General features: G+C 46.3%; 2 protein-coding genes across 4 annotated transcripts in view; one reads left to right on the top strand and one right to left on the bottom strand.

Annotated features, from left to right (window-relative positions):
- Nucleotides 1-18,616, top strand: part of kank2 (KN motif and ankyrin repeat domains 2) — a 53,848-nt gene extending 35,232 nt beyond the window's left edge. For both annotated transcript variants that reach the window (XM_088603478.1, XM_088603479.1), the window contains exons 3-13: nt 8,627-8,729; nt 9,331-10,968; nt 11,566-11,808; nt 12,228-12,336; nt 12,931-13,176; nt 13,529-13,616; nt 14,650-14,869; nt 15,474-15,616; nt 16,109-16,309; nt 16,882-16,980; nt 17,172-18,616. In XM_088603478.1, coding sequence (XP_088459604.1) covers nt 8,693-8,729; nt 9,331-10,968; nt 11,566-11,808; nt 12,228-12,336; nt 12,931-13,176; nt 13,529-13,616; nt 14,650-14,869; nt 15,474-15,616; nt 16,109-16,309; nt 16,882-16,980; nt 17,172-17,228 — 3,081 coding nt within the window. In that variant the 5' untranslated portion in view covers nt 8,627-8,692 and the 3' untranslated portion in view covers nt 17,229-18,616. The remainder of the gene's footprint in view (nt 1-8,626; nt 8,730-9,330; nt 10,969-11,565; nt 11,809-12,227; nt 12,337-12,930; nt 13,177-13,528; nt 13,617-14,649; nt 14,870-15,473; nt 15,617-16,108; nt 16,310-16,881; nt 16,981-17,171) is intronic.
- Nucleotides 17,051-21,223, bottom strand: part of pde4a (phosphodiesterase 4A, cAMP-specific) — a 292,647-nt gene continuing 288,474 nt past the window's right edge. The window contains exons 16-19 of one of the 2 annotated variants that reach the window (XR_015926010.1): nt 20,790-21,025; nt 20,575-20,633; nt 19,557-19,600; nt 17,051-18,973 (exon numbers count right to left, since the gene is read on the bottom strand). The gene's annotated coding sequence lies outside the window, so the exon portion shown is untranslated. The remainder of the gene's footprint in view (nt 18,974-19,556; nt 19,601-20,574; nt 20,634-20,789; nt 21,026-21,223) is intronic. The other variant, XR_015926011.1, reaches the window with a different exon arrangement.

Raw genomic sequence — 21,223 nt, 5'->3', positions numbered from 1 at the left:
CTGGAGGCTATTTGTGCTGAGATGTCAGTGACATAAAATAGCCTCTTAGGCTGATTATCATGAACTCTTGTCAGGGTAGGGTGATAGTTCTTAAACTGCAATGTGTTATGCTGTATATATGTTATATAATACTAGATAGTGACAGCTCTTGTCTTCGGTCACTAAGATACTCCCCTTTAAGGGAAATAATTATTGTCTACTGCTAATCCAGTGGAAAATGTAAGCGTGGCTGAGTTGCTCACCCGCGTGTCAGCTGCACAAGCTGTATAAGGTCTGGATTTAAAATTTTTCTTTTAATAAACTAGTTTGCATTATCAGTGTTTGTCTTAAGCTTGCAATTTATTTGAAGTCCAAAGCCTCCTTAATTTCTGAAAAGCCACAGTGGATTGTAGTGAGTTAAATCAAAGTGTTTTTATCTCTGTCTCCTTGTTCATAGTTTCCAAATGTCGGCATTTGTAAAAGAAGACGCATGTTATCCTGTAACAGGCCTGGCTGTGCTTGTAGTTTGGATGGGGAAGGTGCAGCGCCTGGAGGGACCAGGCGCCGCGAGCTTTATCTTTCACTCTTGCTGTTTAAGAGACAGTGGCGGCAGGGGGAACAAGCACGCCAAAAAAGATTTCAAAGCCAAATTAAAAACGCTAAGAAACTGTAACAAAGCGGAACTAAATTTGTTGAGATGGAGCTCGAACTGGTTTCTGTTTGCAATGCATGGTAAATTCACCCTGTAATCAGAGTGCTCATATTGAGGCATTTGATTGTCAGGAAATGGTTACCAGTGTTCTCTCAGGGTCGGAAGAGATAACAGCCTCCGAGGCCACCTTGTGATGGTGGGTGTGTTGTGTGCGCATCCTCAGCTTCAGCGAGGCTGCAATTGCCTTTTCCTGTCAAGCTATTTCTGAAGTCTCTTGCTGAACGTTTTTACTTCCCACCTACCCATGAAGCATCCCAATTGTTTGAAATAAATACCTTCCCCGGCCTCTCCCCTCTCCCCTCTCCCCTCTTAACCCAGCCCTGCTTTCACTGGCTGTCTGCAGATCCCAGTGTTTTGTCTCTAAATAAAAAAGTTAACATTCCACTGAAATTTATGGTTTGCTGAACTTTTGTTCGGGGCTGAGGTTAGCCTTGTTTTTTTTTTTTAGAAGGTAGAAGAGTTGTCAAAACATGGTCAACACAGATACATTCACATACTCATGATAGCATTCACCAGCAGATGCTGTTGTTTTTTAATGGCTGTGGCCAGTTTTCTTGAATAATGTGCTGCACCAGCGATGACCACCAGTAAATTACGAATCAGAGGTTCACAACTGATTGGATGGGAGGCCTGTCCGTTGCTTACAGCACTGCAAGCCTGCAAGCACACGACAGGCCCATAGGAGGGGTTGCTGTCTTGCCAAGAGAACCCCAGGTTAGGAATCCTGCTCTGTCGAGTATCAGACTCGAACCCGAGATCGACACGGTCGTCTTGTACCGTCGTGAGTCCTAAGAAGCGCCACTGCTGGTCAAGACACTACACAAACAGGTCTGACCAGCAGACTTGCAGTCTCCCCCAGGATAATCCCACTTCCTGTGTGGGGTAGGCTGTTCTGAACTCGGACCCCTGCTTTTGGCTCCCGATCCTCCAGTAGAGTCCTAGAGGTTTCCTGAATTTTGTTTTTAACTGTGAGCGATCATGTTTCTTGAATTTCTTTTTCCATTTGCTCCCTTGTACTTGTGTTGTACATCTGAAAGCTAACAAAAGGGCTGTGGTGGTTTTAATATTTTCTCTTTTGTTCATTTGTCGAGACTTGCTTGCACGCTGTTGTACTTGATTGTTAAATGCCAAGTCGCCCAGTTGTACTGTGAGTGACCTGGCATAGATTCACATGCCTCATGGATTAATAACAATCTGTACCTCACTTAGGAATGTGCACTACATAACCAATTACATTTATCTCCCTTTTGATTGGCAGGAAGCCAATATAATGGCAGGGTCACGGTGCCTGGTCAAATATGTCTGGAGGATTTTAATCTTTAAAAGGGATCTCCGTTTTAAAAAAAGAACTCCCACTGACTGCATTTTTCCAGATTGTTTTATGTATTTTTGTTTTCAAAGACAGACCTCCTGTCCCTCTTGACTGAGATGAGGCTGTAGTTGTGTGGTTTGGCCATTCCAGTTCCTGCGCAGTGTGTGCTTTATTTAATTAACGGGCTATATAATCTTTACTGGCTTAAAACTTTCCAAAGAACAGCCAAAAGAGGCCACTCATTCGGTGGTGTTGTGCTGGTCCGGTTGCATGCACGTCTTCCTCTGAGCAGTGGGTTGCTCTGCAGCTGTCCCAACTGTGAGTGTTCTTCAGTGCTGTCAAAGAGCTAACTAGTCTGATAGAAAAACAGCTTGTAACAAAACAGGTGATCCTAATTGCGAAAGGTGGCGAAATGGAGAATGACATGATTATGTTGCACAGGGCTCTGAAGCCCATTGGGCTTGGTACTAATAAATCTTCCCCACCACTAGCTGTTGTATTCAAAATGAGTGGAGAAAGCAGATTGTTCAAGATATCTTAAAAGCAGCTGTGCTGGTCTATATGAGGCAGTGCTGAAGTGTGCTTGGCTGGGCAGTGTGAGACTGTATGAGGACAGATAGGTAGTGCTGTGCTGAGCTATGCTAGAGACCAGTGGGCAAGATACTAAGTACAGCATCTGCATTGTGCTCAGTCTAATGCATTGGGAAGCTGGGCAGGGGTGAATCCTGGAGCCTGTGGTCATCTGATTCCTCATGACGCTCAGCTGAGGAGTTCAGGAATCAACGCATTAACAGCACAGAGAGAGAAACTACAGGGCTTTTAACCCTTTCGCTTTCATACTCAAAGGTGCTTTACTGGCAAGACAAACAACTGAGCCATCACCACAGCAGCTACAATCACATCATTAGCAGCACGATCAGCAATTAACAAAAAATATTTCAAATTTCCAAATAGTTATAGCTACAAAATAAAAAAGCTGTTCTGAATAAATAACACAATGGCTGGCAAGCTACTAGCATGACATACACCTCAAGATAAGTATGTTGCAAGCAATGTAACAGTGTCTCTGACCTCATTTACAGAAACAGGGGAGCAAGTTGTTGCTTGTGCTGTTATACACAGTGCATTGCGTTAGTGAAGCACCCCTTTCTTTCGAGCTTGTATCTTTCCATCCATCTCTTTCTCTCAAACTCTTTCCACTTGCCCAAACCTGCATTTAAGAACTGCTCAGTCTCTTTGAGGCTCTGTTCCAGAACCTCCTGAACCCAGACTGTGAGCTGAGCTCCTGGACACTAAGACTAATATGGAATAGCATGATGTATGAGTAGGTACTTAGACTTTGTAAATCCATGGATCAGTGCAGTGTAAGAATTAAAGATGCACAGGAAAGCCAGAAAAGGGAGATGTTGTAAGGGGTCTACTTTACTGCCAGTGATTTTTCCTAATGTAGGCACTCTTCTAACTTTCTGATGAAACATTGCCTTCTCCTGCAATGCATCTTCTGTGGCTGTGGGCTGGGATCAACTATGCTGGGATATGATGGGCTGCGGGCTCTGCAGAAATGTGAGGGGCCATGGCTGGTGCCAGAATGCAAAGCGATTTCTTTGGTCTGAGGCCACGAGAAGACTCTCTGTTGAAACATTGGACAAACAAACTTCAGGGAGTTTGTCGACGCTGTCAGTGTGTCGAGTAACCGCGTCTGTGCTCCTGGGCCCATGAAACAGCCTGCAGCTGGAAGGGGTTCGTTGTGTGGATTGGGACTTAAGGACAGCAGAGAAGCAGACTGGCTTTCTTGATTGTTTTCACATTGATATTAGAGACTGTAAAGGGAAGTGCTACATAAAAACAATTGCTCCCCATAAACATTGCAATCATCTAGTTAATGAAAAGGTAAAAATAGATGTTTTTTTGCTTTTGCATCTGGACCTGCACAATATCAAGTATTTTGTCTCATATGCTACTTTGTTATTTCGAGGCCACTGTGGTGGAACAGGACTCAAGCCAGCGTATCCCAATATTTACATTTCAGCAGTGTGCAGGAACGTCAGTTCCCGATTCTGGTCAATCTCTATCCGGGGAGGCAGGAAGAAATGAAGTGCTGCTGTTAGTAGCTGGTCAGTTTCCAGATTTCACAGGCCACCATCAGATAATCCCTTGATGCACACTGTGACTATGAGGAGGCAGGGTGGCTCGGCGAATCCATTCTCCCCTCTCCAGTCCAGCTGCAGCCCCTCTCCAGCTGTGCAGCAGAGACGGAGGGCTAATTAGCTGGGAGCTGTCACAGCAGTAATGCCCACCATAAATATTGGAAGGCTGGCACCCCTTTCCCTTTCAATAACATCTGTTCCAGCAGCAGAGACTCTTTCCTGTGTCTGTTTAGACAAATTCCTTTGCTAAAGCACTGCTGGTGATAAGAACATGGAGCCTCATAGCTGGGTGGAACAGCCAGGCCCAAACCTTATATAAACAGACGTGCATGAACCACCCACCCCCACCATGATCCCAGGGCTCAGGGAGCGAATGTTCTTACACTGGAGGCCCAAGTGGAACCACGCGCACATCTGTGCTAATCCTGGGGCTGCACTGGGGTTACAGATTGCTGTGATATTGCAAGAGCAATTGGTGATCACTCACACGTAATGCTACCGAGGATCAGGCGGGTTCTCTGTGTTAGGCTTAACATGTGCATGTGTGATTGGTGCCGAGAGTTAGTGGTAGTCCTAAAGAGAATAAAGACACATTGCAACTCCAGACATAAGCAAAAAATAACAAATGGTAGTTACTTGGTGCATTTTGTACTGATTGTTCAGAAATGTCAGTGTCTGCTGATTGTAAGTATTGGCGTAACCCAGGACTGTGTCCTCTGTGCCTTTTGTGTTTGGGTACAGTAGAGTTAAATGGCTTTCTGTTGATGGATTTCACCATGAGTATTTTTTCTGAGTTGAAAAATCAAATGGAAAAAAGGCCCAGGGCTTGTAACAGTAATTGCATGCATAAAAAGTGAAAGAGCACAATGTCAGAGGCGAGTGTTAAAAGAAAGCTTCACTGTGCAGACAGGGCCTGCGTCAGAGGGGCTCAGACAGCTCACATGGTCCTAAGTACATCTCTGGCTCTTGGCTGCGTGTGTAGGGGTTTGTCTGTTTTTCTCTTTGTGCGTTTTTGTGGTCTTGCAAGAGCCTGTCTCTTAGAGAAGTTGCACAGAACACAGCGCCGAACACAAAAGGAGCATGGGCATCACATAGGGCCTTACAGAGATGCTTGTTAAAGCCATACCACTTGCACAGCAGTTATCACATTTTGAATTTGTGAGTTTGTGAAACAGGAACCAGAGGGCACAAGTGAAAAACTATGTGTAAGTGCTTTTTAAACTGCGAACGGGAGGTACTTTTTACCCAGAGGGGTATGGGAGTGTAAAGCTAGCTGCCAAGCCATGTTGTTGAAGCAGATATCCTGGCTTCCTTCAAGAAACAGCTGGATAAGATCCTGGAATCAATTAACCACTAACTACCAAAGAGGTTAGATGAGCAAAATGGCCTCTGATTTCTAACCTTCCTTACGTTCTTAATACTGTGATCTGCAGGGTTTACATGTACAGTACATAGGGTTTTTAAGATGCAGTATATTTAATATTACATCTAACAGTTGCTGGCTTTTGTTGAATGCAGTTGTCCACAGCTTTCTGGAGGTGTAGTGTGGTATTTAAACGGGAAAAATATTTTGCTGTGTATCCACAGAAGAAAATTCTTTTGGGATTTCTGTGACCATGTTGAGGGTCTCCGTTTATGAGGCCGATGTGGCCTTATTACTACGCTTGATGAAGGTGTGGAAGTGGATTAGCTTCTGCAGTATATTTGTGGCGGAGTATATGAGCGAGTAGTGCAGGAACGTCTGTTTGCCTTTGTGTAATGGTTGTGCTCCTGCTGTTTGCGGGCATATCTTCAGTGATGATGGGCTGTGGACAGCCTGCTCAAAAAGAAATCTGGATTCCTTCGATCTGGATTAACAGAGCTGTTTTTAGGCTAAAGCGCCCTTGACTTGCGAGCCGGCGAGGGAGCGCGTTGGAAGACACGTCTCATCAGATAGGGTAAGTGGCCGAGATAAGGCCATTTAGCCACGGAATGTGGGCGTGTAATGAGATTAGAATTGTGCAGGGCACGGTTTGTCAAGCCAAGGCAAGGATGCCCGGGACTCCAGAGCTGAAACCGTAACAATGCGCAAGAAAGGAAGGAAACAGAATGAGAAGAAAACATACTGTATAGGAAAGACTCCCAAAGGCCACAAATAATTTCATCCAGTACAGTACTTTGGAGATTTAATTGGAGAGGTTTTTGTCACAAAGTTTTTGACAGAAGTTCAAATGCAAACAAAGTGGATCTAGACACCAGCTGTGATCTAGTGTGGCAGGGAGGCGTTACATGAGCAAGAATGGATGTTCTTTAAAAAAAGGGTATGGTGGTGTGAACTGCTGCTCACAGAACTGGGGTCCTGGGCTCTGTCTGCATGGAGTTTGTATGCGTTTCCCCCAGCATTCCAAACACATGCTAGTAGGTTCACTGGCTTCATGGAAAATTGTCCCTGGTGTAAGTGCGAGTATGTCTGTGTGTCCCGTTCAGGGTGTATCCTGCCTTGTGCCCCTTGATTGCTGGGATAGGTTCCGGCTCCCAGGTGACCCTGAATTGGAAGAAGCAGAAAATGCATGGATGAATTTGTGTTTGCTCAATCAACCCTATGTTCTGCATTATAAACAGTATACAGTACTGTCAATGGTTGCATTATTCTGCAGCCAACCTGACACCTGTTATGAGGAGGTGTGACAAAAAGAGAAAACATTAAAGAAACATTCAATAAAAAATTTTGAATGATCAGCCTAAGCACAGATTGTACAATTAAAACACAACATCAAGCACAAAATGGAGCTGGCACAACCACTGCAGCAAGTGGAAGCCTCAGTTTTTACCAGGCCAGACAATCTGTATCTTTAAGGAGGTGTGTCTGGAAGGAGCAGCACACTGCGCTCTTTCACCTAGAAATGAAGATGAATCCAAAGACCCCGGCAGAGCTGCAGTTTTTTTCCTGAGCGGTGTGGTGCAAGGAGAAAGGCATCTCATTGCCTAATTCGGCCTGAGTGCGTGTTTCCCGCCCAGTATCTGGCGTTATCTCAGCTATTCCAAACAGAGTGAGCCCAGGAAGCACGGAGGAGCGGAGGGTATGCCAGCTGCAGATCCACAGCCCCTCTGGTACTGATGCCAGCGCAGTCACAGCTGAAGCACAGAGGGCACTCGTACAGGGGGAACTGGTGTGCCTGAATCGTAGACTTTTACTGTGTGGCATTATCCTGGCTTTGTGCTGCCCTGTAATTGAACAGTCCTGTACTGTAACCCATGAGTTACGGTGTCAGACAGTGAGAGGCCTGGATCTTCTCTTAATAACACTACCCCCACCCTCTGCACATTACTGCAGTGCCGAGGAGCTAGGTAAGAACATCCAAGACACACCCATGTTTCTGTCATTCCAGGTTTTGATAATTAGTTGTGTATTACTTATACAAGGCACATAATACTGTATAGTAACAGACCATGGTGAACACGTGTTTTAAAGAAAACATATATTATATGAACTGTAACTAGAATCTGCACCAATGTATATGTTGTTGTTGTTGGTAGGGGATGTCTATACTGTATGTGTCAGGTACAGTATCCCAAGTGATTCTTGAATCTGGGCAGATTTGGGGCAGGGGGGAATAGGTTCCCCTCTTATATGTAAAATGCTGTGTTGTCCTCTGGGATGGAAGTTTATATATGAATCTAAGGAATTTCAAGTCCTAGAGCATTTTGCTTCCATTTTGCATTGCAAATAAAAATGAAATAAAATAAAAAAAATTATCTCTAGGAAAAAGCCAACAATGAAACCACATCAAAGATTATCAAAGATGCTCCTTCTCTTCCAGCTCTTAGTATATACTGAGCTTTTGTGAAACTACAAAAATGTATTGAAAACCTACCTTTGTTTTAAACTGTGCACCATGCACTCGGTGAGGTGAGGACACTGGTAACCTTATGGTGCTGTTTATTTTGGAGTCATTCACTGCACACCAGAAGGAGGTCCTTGCTCGCATAGAGATTGTGTAAACAGGCTTTTTCTGTGAGGACATTTAGGCAGGGCTCCGCGGTGGCTTTGATAGGAATGTGGTATCACAGTTCAAGTGGAATGCAGAAACCTCCCCTCAAGCTGCGAGTTTGGGGTGCGGAAAGCGAGGGAGGTGATGAACAAGGAGGCAGAGGAATATTTCATAACTAACGACATTCTGTCAGAGTGGATAATGGATATGGAGTGTGTGTGGTCTGGGGCGCTGGGCAGCCTGTGCTGGAAAGAAGTCTATTCATAGCTGTGAATTGACTGTCCCCTGGTGGTTTAATTGCATAAACTGCTGCACAAGACCAGCCTTTGAAATTACTTTTTCTTGCCATTGACAGAACTGACTGGATGTTGACTTTGCTCACTGGGAGCAGGTATAATCATTACATAATATGTTATGTTGTTGATCATTTAAATATACTGTGCTTTTTTGTTTCCTTTCTGTGCTTACCCGTTTTTCTAATGGGTTTCTGTACTGTATCTTTCAGGCCATTACCCAAACCAGGGATTTCTTCAGGAGGTGAATGAGCAAGTGAAGGCAACAGAAGATCAGGATGGCACAGGTGCTTCACATGGACACGAGCTTCCCAGGTGAGCTTTGCAGACAAACCAGGTCGTTGTCCAGCCAGCTGCAGTCAAGGTCACATCTCTGTCCACCTGATACACCTGTGTCTACACCTACCCGTCCAGCAGTCCTTTCTGTCTGGCCACATTATTGTGCTTTTATGGGATAGTGCTTTAATCGCCACCCAGCACCAAAGAAAGGCAAAGCCTAATTCATCCATTTTCTAACCACTTCTTGCAGTCCAGGGTAGTGGGGAAGCCGAAGCCTATCCCAGCAAGCACCAGGTGCAAAGCAAGGTACCCTCTGTGTCCAGCACACAGACATGCACACAGTCACACCAGAGCCAATTCACCTCCCAGCATGTCTTTGGACTGTGGGAGAAAACCAGAGCACCTAGAGGAAACCCACACAAACATGGGGAAAACATACAAACTGCGCAAAGATAGCACCTCTGGTCTGGAATTGAACCCAGGACCCCAGCAGTGTGAAGGCTGTTAAGCCTACTACATTCAGAAAAACATTTTGTTCAGGATTCTTTTAAATGTTTTTAATCTGTTCAGTGTAAAAAGGACTGTTTGCTTCGTCTTAACCTCTCAGGCATGGTTTCCTCAATCTTGCCTCTTCCAGGGAAGAGCAACCCCACCTCGCCCACAGCCATCCATGGCAAGGACCAGGACCTCCCCTATTCAGTGGAGACTCCCTACGGGTATCGGCTGGACCTGGATTTCCTGAAGTACGTCAATGACATTGAGAAGGGCAACACCATCAAGAAGGTGCCCATTCACCGCCGGCCGCGCTACAACTCCCTGCCCCGGGGCTACGGCTACACAGGCTCCTGGTGGACCTCCACAGAGTCCCTCTGCTCCAATGCCAGCGTGGACAGCCGACACTCCTCCTACTCTTACTGCGCCCCAGGCTACTATGGCTCCCACCGGCCAGAACCTGGCAGATCCTCGCTCGGGACCGGGGGCTTCAACTTCAATGCTCGGGTTGAGAGGACCCTCCTGGACGCCCGCAAGAAGCTGGAGGAGGACCAGAAGGACGGGCGCAGGTTCTCCAACCTGGGGAGTCTGCACAGCAGCATCGCCGGGTCTACCAGCTCCCTGGCCAGCCAGGGCTACTCCCGGGCCCAGAACGGAGCCCAGGGAGCCGGAGGGGGAGGCCAGTTCACCCCCATGAGCTCAGGCCTGTCCACGCCGGTGTCGCCCACCCCTGCTCACCTGCAGCACGTGAGGGAGCAGATGGCCGTGGCCCTGCGCAAGATCCGGGAGCTGGAGGAGCAGGTGAAGATGATCCCTGTGCTGCAGGTCAAGATCTCTGTGCTCCAGGAGGAGAAGCGGCAGCTCAGTGTGCAGCTCAAGAGCCAGAAGTTCCTGGGGCACACCATGGGCTTCGGCAAGGGCAGGTCCAGGGGGGAGCTGTATATCGACATCCCCGAGGAGGACAGCACCGGCCCAGTGGCAGCTGCGGCTATTGGGGGCCCCCTCTCCCCGACCACCCCGGAAGGCTCTCGGCAGGATTCCGGCTGCGAGATAGAGGACACTGTCATCGTGGGGGGAGCCAGGCAGCTGGCGGGGGGCAGGAAAGAGGTGAGGTCGATCGGGACCGAGCCAGAGGCTGGCGCGAAGAGGGAGGTGAGGCACATAGGGGTGGAGGTGAGGGAGCAGGACCTGGGTGTGCAGTCGGAATCGGAGGCCTGGAAGACGAAAGCAAGCCTGCTGGAGACACAGCTGAGGAAAACCCTGCAGGAGCTGCACACCGCCCACAGGAAGTTAGAGGCACTGGGCAAAGAGACGGCCGAGAAGGGGCAGGAGGCCAAGCCCTCTATGGCCGATGCCGTCATGATGACCAGCATTGGGTGGCAGGAGCTGCAGCAGTGTGGGCGGCCTGGTGAGCCCTCAGCCCTGCAGACCGTTGTCACCTTCAGCCAGCACCCCCCGTGCAGGGAGCAGAGGACGGTGGGAATCCAGGTGTACACCCTAGAGCAGCCCACAGTGGTCGGTGTGCGCAGTTTCCAGGAGACCACAACCACCCCCAGGAAAGACCAGGCAGAGTTCGTCCAGCATCCCTCATGGGGCGAGGGGGGTGGCACTCATGCCGAGCTCGCAGGCCTTGTGGCAAAAGACCCCAATGGGCAGCAGGGCGGCATTGAAGCAGAGCTCACAGTGGCTCACAGGAGGGAAGAGCCTCAGGAGACCTCCTTCCCAGTTCATTCCAGCAACCAGCTCCAGAAGAAGAGTGTGGAGGGACCAGTGTCAGTCCCAGGTAGGGGACACAGTGCAGAACTTACAGCTGAGTTTCCAGATCATGCTTTTAGCTTGACTACAGAAGCAGGGTTTACATTTCCAATAGGAGATAGTAACTGGCATAGACATGTTTCTAATTGTGGCAAGATAAACATGCACATATATGATGCACTTCGCTTTCCCAGCTACAGTAGCAGTTAGCTGAAAAGAAATTGTCTTGATTCCTCTCCGTGCTTCTTAAATGTCACAACCACAAAGAGCATCATAAAGTGTGATTTACATTTGCAGAAAATCAGTTTTTAGTTAGAGAATTAGATTTTTGAACTCTATATAGTAAAAAAACAGTATATGAAAGGCCAAAATGAAAATATAAATGAAAAGTGAAAAGCAGATTTTCCAAACTGCAGATCTCTGGTTAAGGCTGTTGAGAAGAGATTTTGAAATGAGGTCCAGCTAAATCTTAACTGGATCAGTTTAATAGTTCTCCCAGGGGAAGAGCTGTTAGTAACTTAAGGAAATATCTAAAACATCCTCGTGTATTCTGGTCCTCAAGGACAGGAGCTGGAAATCCCCAGTCTAAACAGTTGTCTTCAATTCCATTCTCTCTCCCCCTCAGATTCAGCCCCAGAGCTGCCCATAGCAATCTGCTCCAAGGAGGTGCGCGAGGTCCTTCAGAAGAGTGAGGTGTCTTCCTCGGTGCCTGTCTGCAGTCCGGCTGTTGTCATGGAGACAGTCAGTGCCACGCAACTGGTGTCTAATCAGCTGGCCCCCCTGTGCCAGAGGCTAAAAGAAGGGGACATGATGCAGCAGACACCCCATGAAACTGCCCCTGCACAGGAGGACAACAGCTCCCAGCCTGGTAAATGATAGGAGAGACTTGGCCATCCAGTTACAGATCATTATGGCAAATAAAAGCATTAGAAAGGCCATTCAGCCCTTCTGGTGTGTTTGGGAGGTAGCACTTCATTGATATCACGGTCTCATCCAGCTGTTTTTGTGAAAAGAAGCCAGGGTATTGTCTTGATCAACATGGCTATGTAGCTAGTCCTACACTTCCACCACCCTTTGTGTCAAGTAGTGGCACCTCTCGTCACTTTTAAATGCACCTCTACACAGTATCCACTTGTGTCCTCTGGTTCATGTTCCACTGTTCACTCTCAAAATACTTTAATTCAAAAATTAATTCATCCCGTTCATTCAAGTGATGACATCGCTGCAGTACACTGCTGCTACACAGGGTGCAGAAATGATTCCGGTTGTGTCCATTGTCTCCCACAGCCTCTCCACAGTCCAGCCTTAAGTCCATCATGAAGAGGAAGGACAGTGAGGCCTGTACCGACTCCCCCAACACCAAGAAGAATCTGCAGTTCATTGGGGTCAACGGAGGGTAAGCTACTAGTCAGGCTGAGTGCTGTGACTCAGCCCACTTCCTGTTACTGTCCAGCTGCAACAATGGGGCTGGATGAACTGTAAGCCTCACTGGCCGTAACATTAGGAGCTTGAGGTCAACTGAATACACTGGCTTCCCATTACCTTCTCAATCCTTCACATGTATGACTGTATGACACACCACAAACCCTCATCACAATCTCAGATAAAGGCAGGTCTGATGGAAGGTTTGGGAATAACAGGCCCTCTCTGGAGGACCCTACCCTGTGGAGATGGGGCAGGTGTTTTGGCCAGTGGGTATAACAGTCCTTCCTCCACTAGCTGTTCTGGGGAGAGAAATCATTAAATCACTAGGCTTTTGAATGTGAAAAAGAGAACAAGTAATGAACCCATGTTAACTGAATAAGTGCAAAAAGCACTGCTTAACTATACCAGCTGATCAAAGGCATCAGCTCTGATCATTCCTTGCACAAGTGGTCGTGTAGCTGCTCTGGTGAAATAACTGGTTTAAGGTGCGAAGTGCTCACACTGTGCTTAGATTGGGAGCTCAGTTGGCACCTAGGTGTTTAGAAATCTCCTGTTGGCTATGCAGCTATGAGTCCACGTCATCAGACAGCAGCTCCGAGAGCTCGGACAGCAGCTCTGAGAGTGAGTACCATGAGGCCAACGAGCGGCTGCCTCCCACCCAGGACGCCCCACGGGCCCACAGTGAGGAGGCCGCCCCTGGACCGCTGCAGGAGGCCACCGCCACCGCCTCCCCCCCTGCACCCAGCGAGGGGGCGGCTGCAGAGCAGGACAGGTCCACCGCTCAGGAAACGCAGCCAGAGGACAGCACCAGGTATTGGTGACCACAGTGTGAACAGCACACTTATAGGGTGGGATTCAGCAGTCAAGTTTTCAGTATATAAAATTGTACTTTAAAAAAAATGACAATTGCTATTTATAAGATAATGCCCGATTTTGTGAAAGACAAAAGAAAGGTCTTCCTACCTCTGTTTTTTATTTCTGGTTTAAATCAATAAGAGCTCTTGAGGTTCTGGACCCACAGCTAGGCAGATGCCTTTTTGATTATCTAGCATTAAAGTCTACAGCAGGACATGGGAGTGCTGGAGATGCAGTGCAGCTGTGAAAACAGAGGCTGTTATGCTGGTTGGCCCAACATCCTTTACTTCCTCCCCTTCTCCTCACAGGCTGGAGCTGAGCGACACCCTTATGTCAGCCTGTACAGTCCTGCAGAAAGCTCTCGGGGAGACGAATGCCTTCAGCCAGCAGGAGGCAGTAAGGAATTCAATTTCATTTTGACACATGAGAATGACATTCTGGGTTTTACTTTAATTTGTAAATGTTTGTCAGGTGCAATACAAAAAATGCCCCAGGTTTTAGATGCAGTACTTAAAAAATGTTCACCAAGGTTTATTTGTAAAATATAATAATAATAATAATAATTATAATAATAATTGCTTACACTTATATAGCATTTTTCTGGACACTCCACTCAAAGCTCTTTACAGGTAATGGGGTCTCCCGTCCACCACCACCAATGTGCAGCATCCACCTGGATGATGCGATGGCAGCCATAGTGCGCCAGAACGCTCACCACGGGGCAGGTGTTTTGGCCAGTGGGTATCAGCTATCAGTGGGGAGGAGAGCAGAGAGTAATTAAACCAATTCAGGGGGATTATTAGGAGGTCATGATTGGTAAGGGCCAATGGGAAATTTGGCCAGGACGCTGGGGTTACACCCCTACTCTTTTCGAGAAACGCCCTGGGATTTTTAATGACCACAGAGAGTCAGGACCTCGGTTTTATGTCTCATCTGAAGGATGGCGCCTGTTTTTACAATATAGTGTCCCTGTCACTATACTGGGGCATTAGGACCCACACAGACCACAGGGTGAGCGCCCCCTGGTGGCCCCACTAACACCTCTTCCAGCAGCAACCTTAGTTTTTCCCAGGAGGTCTCCCATCCAGGTACTGACCAGGCTCACACCTGCTTAGCTTCAGTGGGTTGCCAGTTGTGAGTTGCAGGGTGATATGGCTGCTGGCAGCCATTATGACAAACTGGAAAGTACACCATGTTTGAAGCATTTCCAAGTGTTAGAATTCCACCTCATCCCACTAACTTAACTCTGGAAGTCTGGTAACCTCTGCAAGACTGGACCAAAAGCTAGGTTTTTGGCACTAAGTCATCTGAACTGTGTTCTGCTCTAAACTAAGCCTGTTGCCTTCTTTTTCCCTCCTTTTCTTACTTGCTTGTCTTCTGCTTCTCCTTCTCATTGCCCTGCTCTTTTCTCTCCTGCCATGACTGACAGAGGACAGCCTACACGACTGTGCTACAGGAGTGGCTGCGGGTTTCCTGTCACAAGGCGGCTGACGCGGAAGTGGTTCGCAGGTACATGGTGGCGTTCCAGGCCATCTCACCTCAGCTCCTGGAGTTCATCATCAACATGGCCGACGGCAACGGCAACACCACTCTGCACTACACCGTCTCCCACTCCAACTTTCCTGTGGTCAAGCTGCTACTGGACACAGGTATGGCCCAGGCAGAGCTCCCTGTCCTGAGTCACGCCTCAGGAGCCTATGAGACATGAGAGGTTTCATGACCTGTGGTCTCTGAACATTTCCAGTGCACCAGCGACTGTTAAAGGCTCTTATTTTGTCACTTGCAGTTTGCCAGCTAATGGGGGCGTGTTGAAAGTATAGGTATTTACTCTGTCCACACTAAAGCCACAACTTGAGACCTGTGGCTTTCTTGGATCTGAAGAAGAGACCAAAACAAAGAAATGACCATGTCCCCTTATTTTGTCGCAGGTGCTGTTTTCAGTCTTAAAGGCATTAAGAAGTAAAGGCTAAAACTATATTTACCGAGTCTTTTAAATGCCTTTCAGTTTACTTGGAATCTAGCCTACAGCATATTGCAACAGTACTACAGAGGTCAAGTACTCAATACAAACATACAGCTGTGTTTTCTAGACCTAGAACATTTGATACTAGCTGGGAACCAAACAAATGATGGATTAGTTTTGTGGCCAGGAAGAGGATCAGGAGGACATATCAGTTTTAAAGACAGAGGAAGAGTTGGGGGATCCTTGCAGGGCACTTGTCTGATTGCTTTCCTCGCTGGCTCTGCCTGCAGGACTGTGCAATGCAGACAAGCAGAACAAGGCGGGATACACAGCCATCATGCTGACTGCCCTGGCTGCGTTCCATTCCAGCAGCGACCTGGAGACAGTCACACAGCTCCTGAGAACTGGAGACGTCAACGCTAAGGCCAGCCAGGTACTGCCCCCTTCTGGCCTTGCAGAAACTTGCTCCTTCAGTCATCATCTGTGTGCCAACAAGAGAGGAGGCCATTTTTAACTACTTTGGTTTTTAAACACTTGTGGCTCGAAAGTGTTTTACATGCCCTTTAGTAGAGGTCATGCTGCCTCACACACTAAGAGGTTGTGTGCTGTCCACTGAGCAGCGGACTAGAGGCACCTCTGTCATTACCAAGAGGTCATCCTGCGCTCTAACCTATCGGCTTCAAGGCTAGTTTCATGAAAAAACTGCTTCATGGGTGCTGCCGAAACAGACACCAATTATCTTGTTCACTCTGTGCTGGAATGTGTCTTGACAGAATGATTAAAATGCTGTTCTTTGGCTCTTTCCTAACTCTGGGTAGTCAGACCCTTTACCTGCAGCTCTTTGGTAATGATGGCATATTAACTGGTCTGGATGACTGAACTGTCTCTGCCTTTACCTCACTTCTACCTCCTTCTCTCCCTCTAGGCTGGTCAGACAGCCCTCATGCTGGCTGTCAGTCACGGGCGCAGTGACATGGTTGGTGCGCTGCTGGCCTGCGGCGCCAATGTCAATCTGCAGGACGACGATGGCTCCACAGCGCTGATGTGTGCCTGTGAGCATGGGCATGTGGACATTGTCAAGCAGCTGCTGGCTGTGCCGGGGTGCGACGCCACACTGACAGACAACGTGAGTGAAACCTGGAAACCCCCCCCCCCCCCCACTAGGCTGCTCTTCTAGAACCTCTGTCTAAGTCAGACATCTCTATGCATCTGGAGCTCTCCAGTTCAGGTAGTCAAAATATTAGTAATATTCATGGTTAAATAAGGAGAGCTAAGGTTACTGGGGGCTGCAGGCTTTGAAGCAGAGTTTTTATTGGAGAAATATTCTGCAATGGTGAGGAGTAAGAGCTACAGCTGGGGTATCTGGGACCAGCATTGGAGACTCCAGTCCTAAGTGCTCCACCTTTGGGCAGCCCATTCCTGGTCTTCGATTCCCCAGGGGCTGCAAGGTTGTGTTACAGTTTCCATATTTAATATTTATAGAACCACTGGAGCAACAAAAAAGTACATTATCCACCCCACCCCAACCCATGTTTTCCAGCTACACCACACATCCCTGTTCCCCAAAGTGAAATCTGGTAACTGTGACTGTCTAATGTGGGACATACGATGGAGTCTGTGTGTGTGTAGGCAGAATCCCACACTAAATGCAAGTTTGGGTTCTCAGTACCAACCTGATTCTACTCTTCCCTGTTTCAGGACGGCAGCACAGCCCTGTCCATTGCAATGGAGGCCAACCAGAACGACATCGCTGTCCTCCTCTATGCCCACCTGAACTTCGCTAAGCCCCCCTCCCCGGTGAGCACCCCATCTAAATATCCCGCTGAATTCATGAGGCTCGACAAAGACGAAGCAGCACCCAAGTCCATTACAGATGTAACGGGGAGCTGTGACACTACTTTTGCCACGGCTTTTTTTTATTATATCCTGTAATTAATAGTTGCATTAATTATTTTTAAATTAATATTTCATCTAATGCTTCTCAACAGGTGACACAGAAGGCAGTCTTGTTTGGCACAGTGACCCCACCTGGAGAAACCAAGTAATTGCCGCCAGCATCATCCTTCCCGCTTTCTACCTCCTCCTGCCCCTCTGCAGCAATGAGGGCTTCTGGGTTCCCACTAGGTCACAGGCCTTTGTCTAACTCCCTGTGTGTTCCTGGGGTTGTCCCACAGGTGCAGGTGTGTGTATGTGTGCGTGCTTGAGGGAACCGCTTCCTTAGGCACACAGACACGCACGTCCACCCACCCTTCTTGGATTCATCCTGCTGTCTTTTCTCCAACCTCCAGTGCACAAGGGGACTGATTTCTTGAAGCAGACTGTTGAAAGTTTTTCCATGGAGACAGAGAGCACAACTCTTGCTTGGCTTGCCCACGGCACCTGATGCACTTCAGCATCCAAGGTTCTGGACTCGGGCTTTAAAACATGGAAAACACCGATTTAGAACATGGAGCAAATGGAACAAGGGATCCTCTGTTGAGACTGAAGCGCCAAGGATAAGGCACGGTTTATGGTTTCTGAATGAGATGTCGTATGTGTAAAGGAAGTAAAGGAGAAGTAGTTTTGTGTAGGTAATGGCAGTTGTATGGGTCTGGATTCTGCCCCCATGCCTTCCCCCACTTCTATATTGTGTAGTTTCATCCTGTAGAGCTAAGGTGCAATGTCACCAGGGCTACACACAAAAACATACTAGTGCTCATCTGAATGTTACTCTGTTCCTAGTGTGTTTTGCTGGATCCAGACAGGAAGGGAGGAACTCTGGACTGCTCAGGCCAGAGGTTCATTGAGAAAAGTGGGTCTCAGAGGCTTGGGACTGACATGGCTTCCACTCATCTGTAAGTGATGCAAGAGAGCTGTGCGTCAGTAAGATTTGGTTTTATCTGCAGGGTTAGCTGGGGGAAAGCTGGGGCACTTTTTTTTTCCTGGGAGATGGTTGTGAGAAAGTGATGAGAAGAAAAGGAACTGTACATTCAATAAAATGTGTATCAAATTAAATTGATATATAATTACAGGTTACTTTTGTTATTTAAGATATTATGCAGAAATCCTGGATTTCTCAAGCCAAAGATGAAGCAATATAACCAATTTCTAAATGAAGAATGAAGAGCAACAGTATTTAGTGCAGTACATTGTAGAGCTTTTCTCACAGAGCTTTCCTATCAACATAGTTTGAGAACAGTTCTGTCGTATAATCTGAGTAGTTTATATTTGTATCGTTCACAGTATGCTTAAAGTCTGTAGGCAAAATATATCTATCCATCCAAAGGTCTTTTGACTCCGTTTTGAAGTATTTCAAACATGCACATGATGACAGTTCTTAATGTTATGGTTATGTACTTTTTCAATGTTTTTGGTCTTATTGGATAAAATAACCTGGAAGCAAACGATTCTTGAAGTTATATTTAAAGTGTATAAAATAACTTGTCATTTCCAACATTTTTGTATGTCTCTTTTTTGTGTGCATTTCGATAAACCTGCAGGAGTGATTTAATGATTGCAGGAAAAAGTGAAAGCTGCCATGGTTGTGTAAAGGGATGAAAAACCTGCAACAACACCCCTCTCAAGGCCTGGCCTTAAAGAATGTGGAAGAGGGCAGCATCAGACTCCAACAACCCAGAGAACATGATCATGTGAACAAAGTTAATTCCGAAGGAAGACTGAGAATACAGATCATACCTGTTCCACAAACCTAGAGAATGCCCTTCCCGTACAGCCTGCAACAGGTCTGGTCTGGTGTTCCCTTGGCTTGGAGAAGGCTGGACACAGCAGTGAGTGTCCACAAACCAAAGCACTGCTCGAGCAAAGATAAAAAAATAAAATGGCACATGTCTGCAGAGGGTGCCTGTAAAACAACATTAAATATATAAATGAAATCCGTTGTAAACCACCACTGCAAGTTAATAACGTCAGCAATTTCAAGTAAGAAGATCACTTCAGGCAGCCTTACCATTTTTGAACTACTTTCTGACACGCAAGTGCACATTTAGCATACAAACCCTTGGGGAATCTTGGTTTTCCTTTTACCCTAAGCACTCCAATCTTCAATTAGCAAGTGTCAATCAGCTTCATTCAATACTACATGCCTAATACCTTTACCATAAGTGTTTTTTGTAAAACATTGGTTTGTAATAATTTAAAAAGTAACCCTTTATAAAACTTAAAATAAGATTTGCTTGTTTCTGATGTCTAGAATTTAGCTGGGCACATAATACTTCAAATAAAACAATGTACTTCTAGCGTTACATGATGTTTCTAGAGGCCTTACAGTCCAAGTCCTAAGTTTCAATTGTTTGGTCTGCACAGGCATTGAAACATTATCAAACCTTTGCATTATTCATCCAGTATAAGGATGAATATCCAAATTGATTTCTTACCATTTCATGCAGAGATCCAATAGGACAAATATTCAGGACCTCACCTGGAGAAAAAAAGAATGACATTTAATGACCTGCAATTAAGAACGCCAGTACTGTCTCACTTTACTAAACTGTGCGTAACAGCTTCAACAAGGGGTGTCTGGATCTCTAGGAGATGATTTCTCCCAGTTTAAAAAATACTCAAATCCCTAAGAGGGATGGTTTTCTAGTGAATGAAGATACCCGGTGCCCTTGGCTTTACACATCACATAACAATTACAGAAGAAAAACCTGAACAATTTTTTTTCCCCATTGACCAGTCCAACCACACTTTTTCTTAAAAACCACACCTGTGGACATACTGTACAGCTATAAAAAGATGTTACACCCCCTCAGACAAATGTAAATATTATAATATAATTAAAATAATAATAATAATAATAATAATAATAATGTTTCTTTATTAGCCCTATACAATTTCTTGCATAAGGAATTCATCTTTTCACATACCCCAGCTTTTTTCCATGGAGAGACAGACGCATAGAAAGGGAGAGAAGCTTGGGGTCAGAGCGCAGGGTCTGCCATTGTACAGCACCCCTGGAGCAGCTGGGGTTAAGGGCCTTGCTCAGGGACCCAATGGAGTAGGATTCCTCTGCCGGCCGCAGGATTTGAACCGGCAACCTTCCAGTCACAGGCGCAGATCCTTAGCCACAAAGCCACCGCTCCACCCTTACTTGACAACATTAACTCCAGAATCCCTCTTATCCTTAATAACACAATAAAACAGCTTTTAGCTCCCCCTTAAAGGGAAACTTGACTTTCACAAGTTATTTTGTCTTGTTTATGGTATCATCTTACTTGGCTTTTTTTTATACAACAGCATTAGTTTGAAAGTGAACAAAAAATCTACAGTACACAATGCAAAAAAAATTAAATATATTATAAACTTGCCAGAAGTAAAACCCCAAAAAATGTAAATTAAAAAAGCATCCAATGCACACACTAAATTAACTAAATTAGGATAAAAGAAACGTACTTCAGCCAGGATACAAAGGACGAACATCCAAAGACTGGTGGGGCTGGATTATGTCCTTCCTAGAACAGAAATGCGGAAAATAACTAGCAATGAAAAAGTTAAAGGAATGATGGCATCTTGTATCCTAGCAGCGATACTCACCTGCGGTAACAGCTATCTGGTACCCTCTATCTACAGTTATTAACCTCTTCAATTGGGTTAAAAAAAAACATTACCTGTTCAGCTCATTTGTCATTTATTACTCTTGTAAGCTTATAGTGCACCTGTTAATGTCAAACATTGGATAATGTTCAGGACAACTGCAAAATGGATGCAACCGCATTCTGATTCCAGCCCTGATGGTGGCGCCATAGCAGACCAAGAAGGGTCAATCCCTGGGCAATGCTTCGCCTAGAAAAAGAAGAATACGCCAACCCTCGGCCGAGAAGAAGACATAATGCAAGGGCTTTACCTGTAGAGCAAAGCAGATGTAAGGATATCAGAGTAACCATGCAAATGTAGCTGGGACTTCAATAGCAAAGTTATCCCTGAATGCAACCAAATTCCACTGCTTTATGGAAAACATCTCTTTGTTGCCCCCCAGTGGCTGCAAGCAGTTTCACTGTAGGCTGGATAAAGAGGTTTTGCTTCAAGCCTGAAAACTGAGCTC

This window comes from Lepisosteus platostomus, chromosome 13 (assembly GCF_059453375.1).
Source record: "Lepisosteus platostomus isolate fLepPlt1 chromosome 13, fLepPlt1.hap1, whole genome shotgun sequence".
Taxonomy (NCBI): domain Eukaryota; kingdom Metazoa; phylum Chordata; class Actinopteri; order Semionotiformes; family Lepisosteidae; genus Lepisosteus; species Lepisosteus platostomus.
Note: the sequence above shows the minus strand (reverse complement) of the source record. Positions and strands in the feature narration are given on the sequence as shown.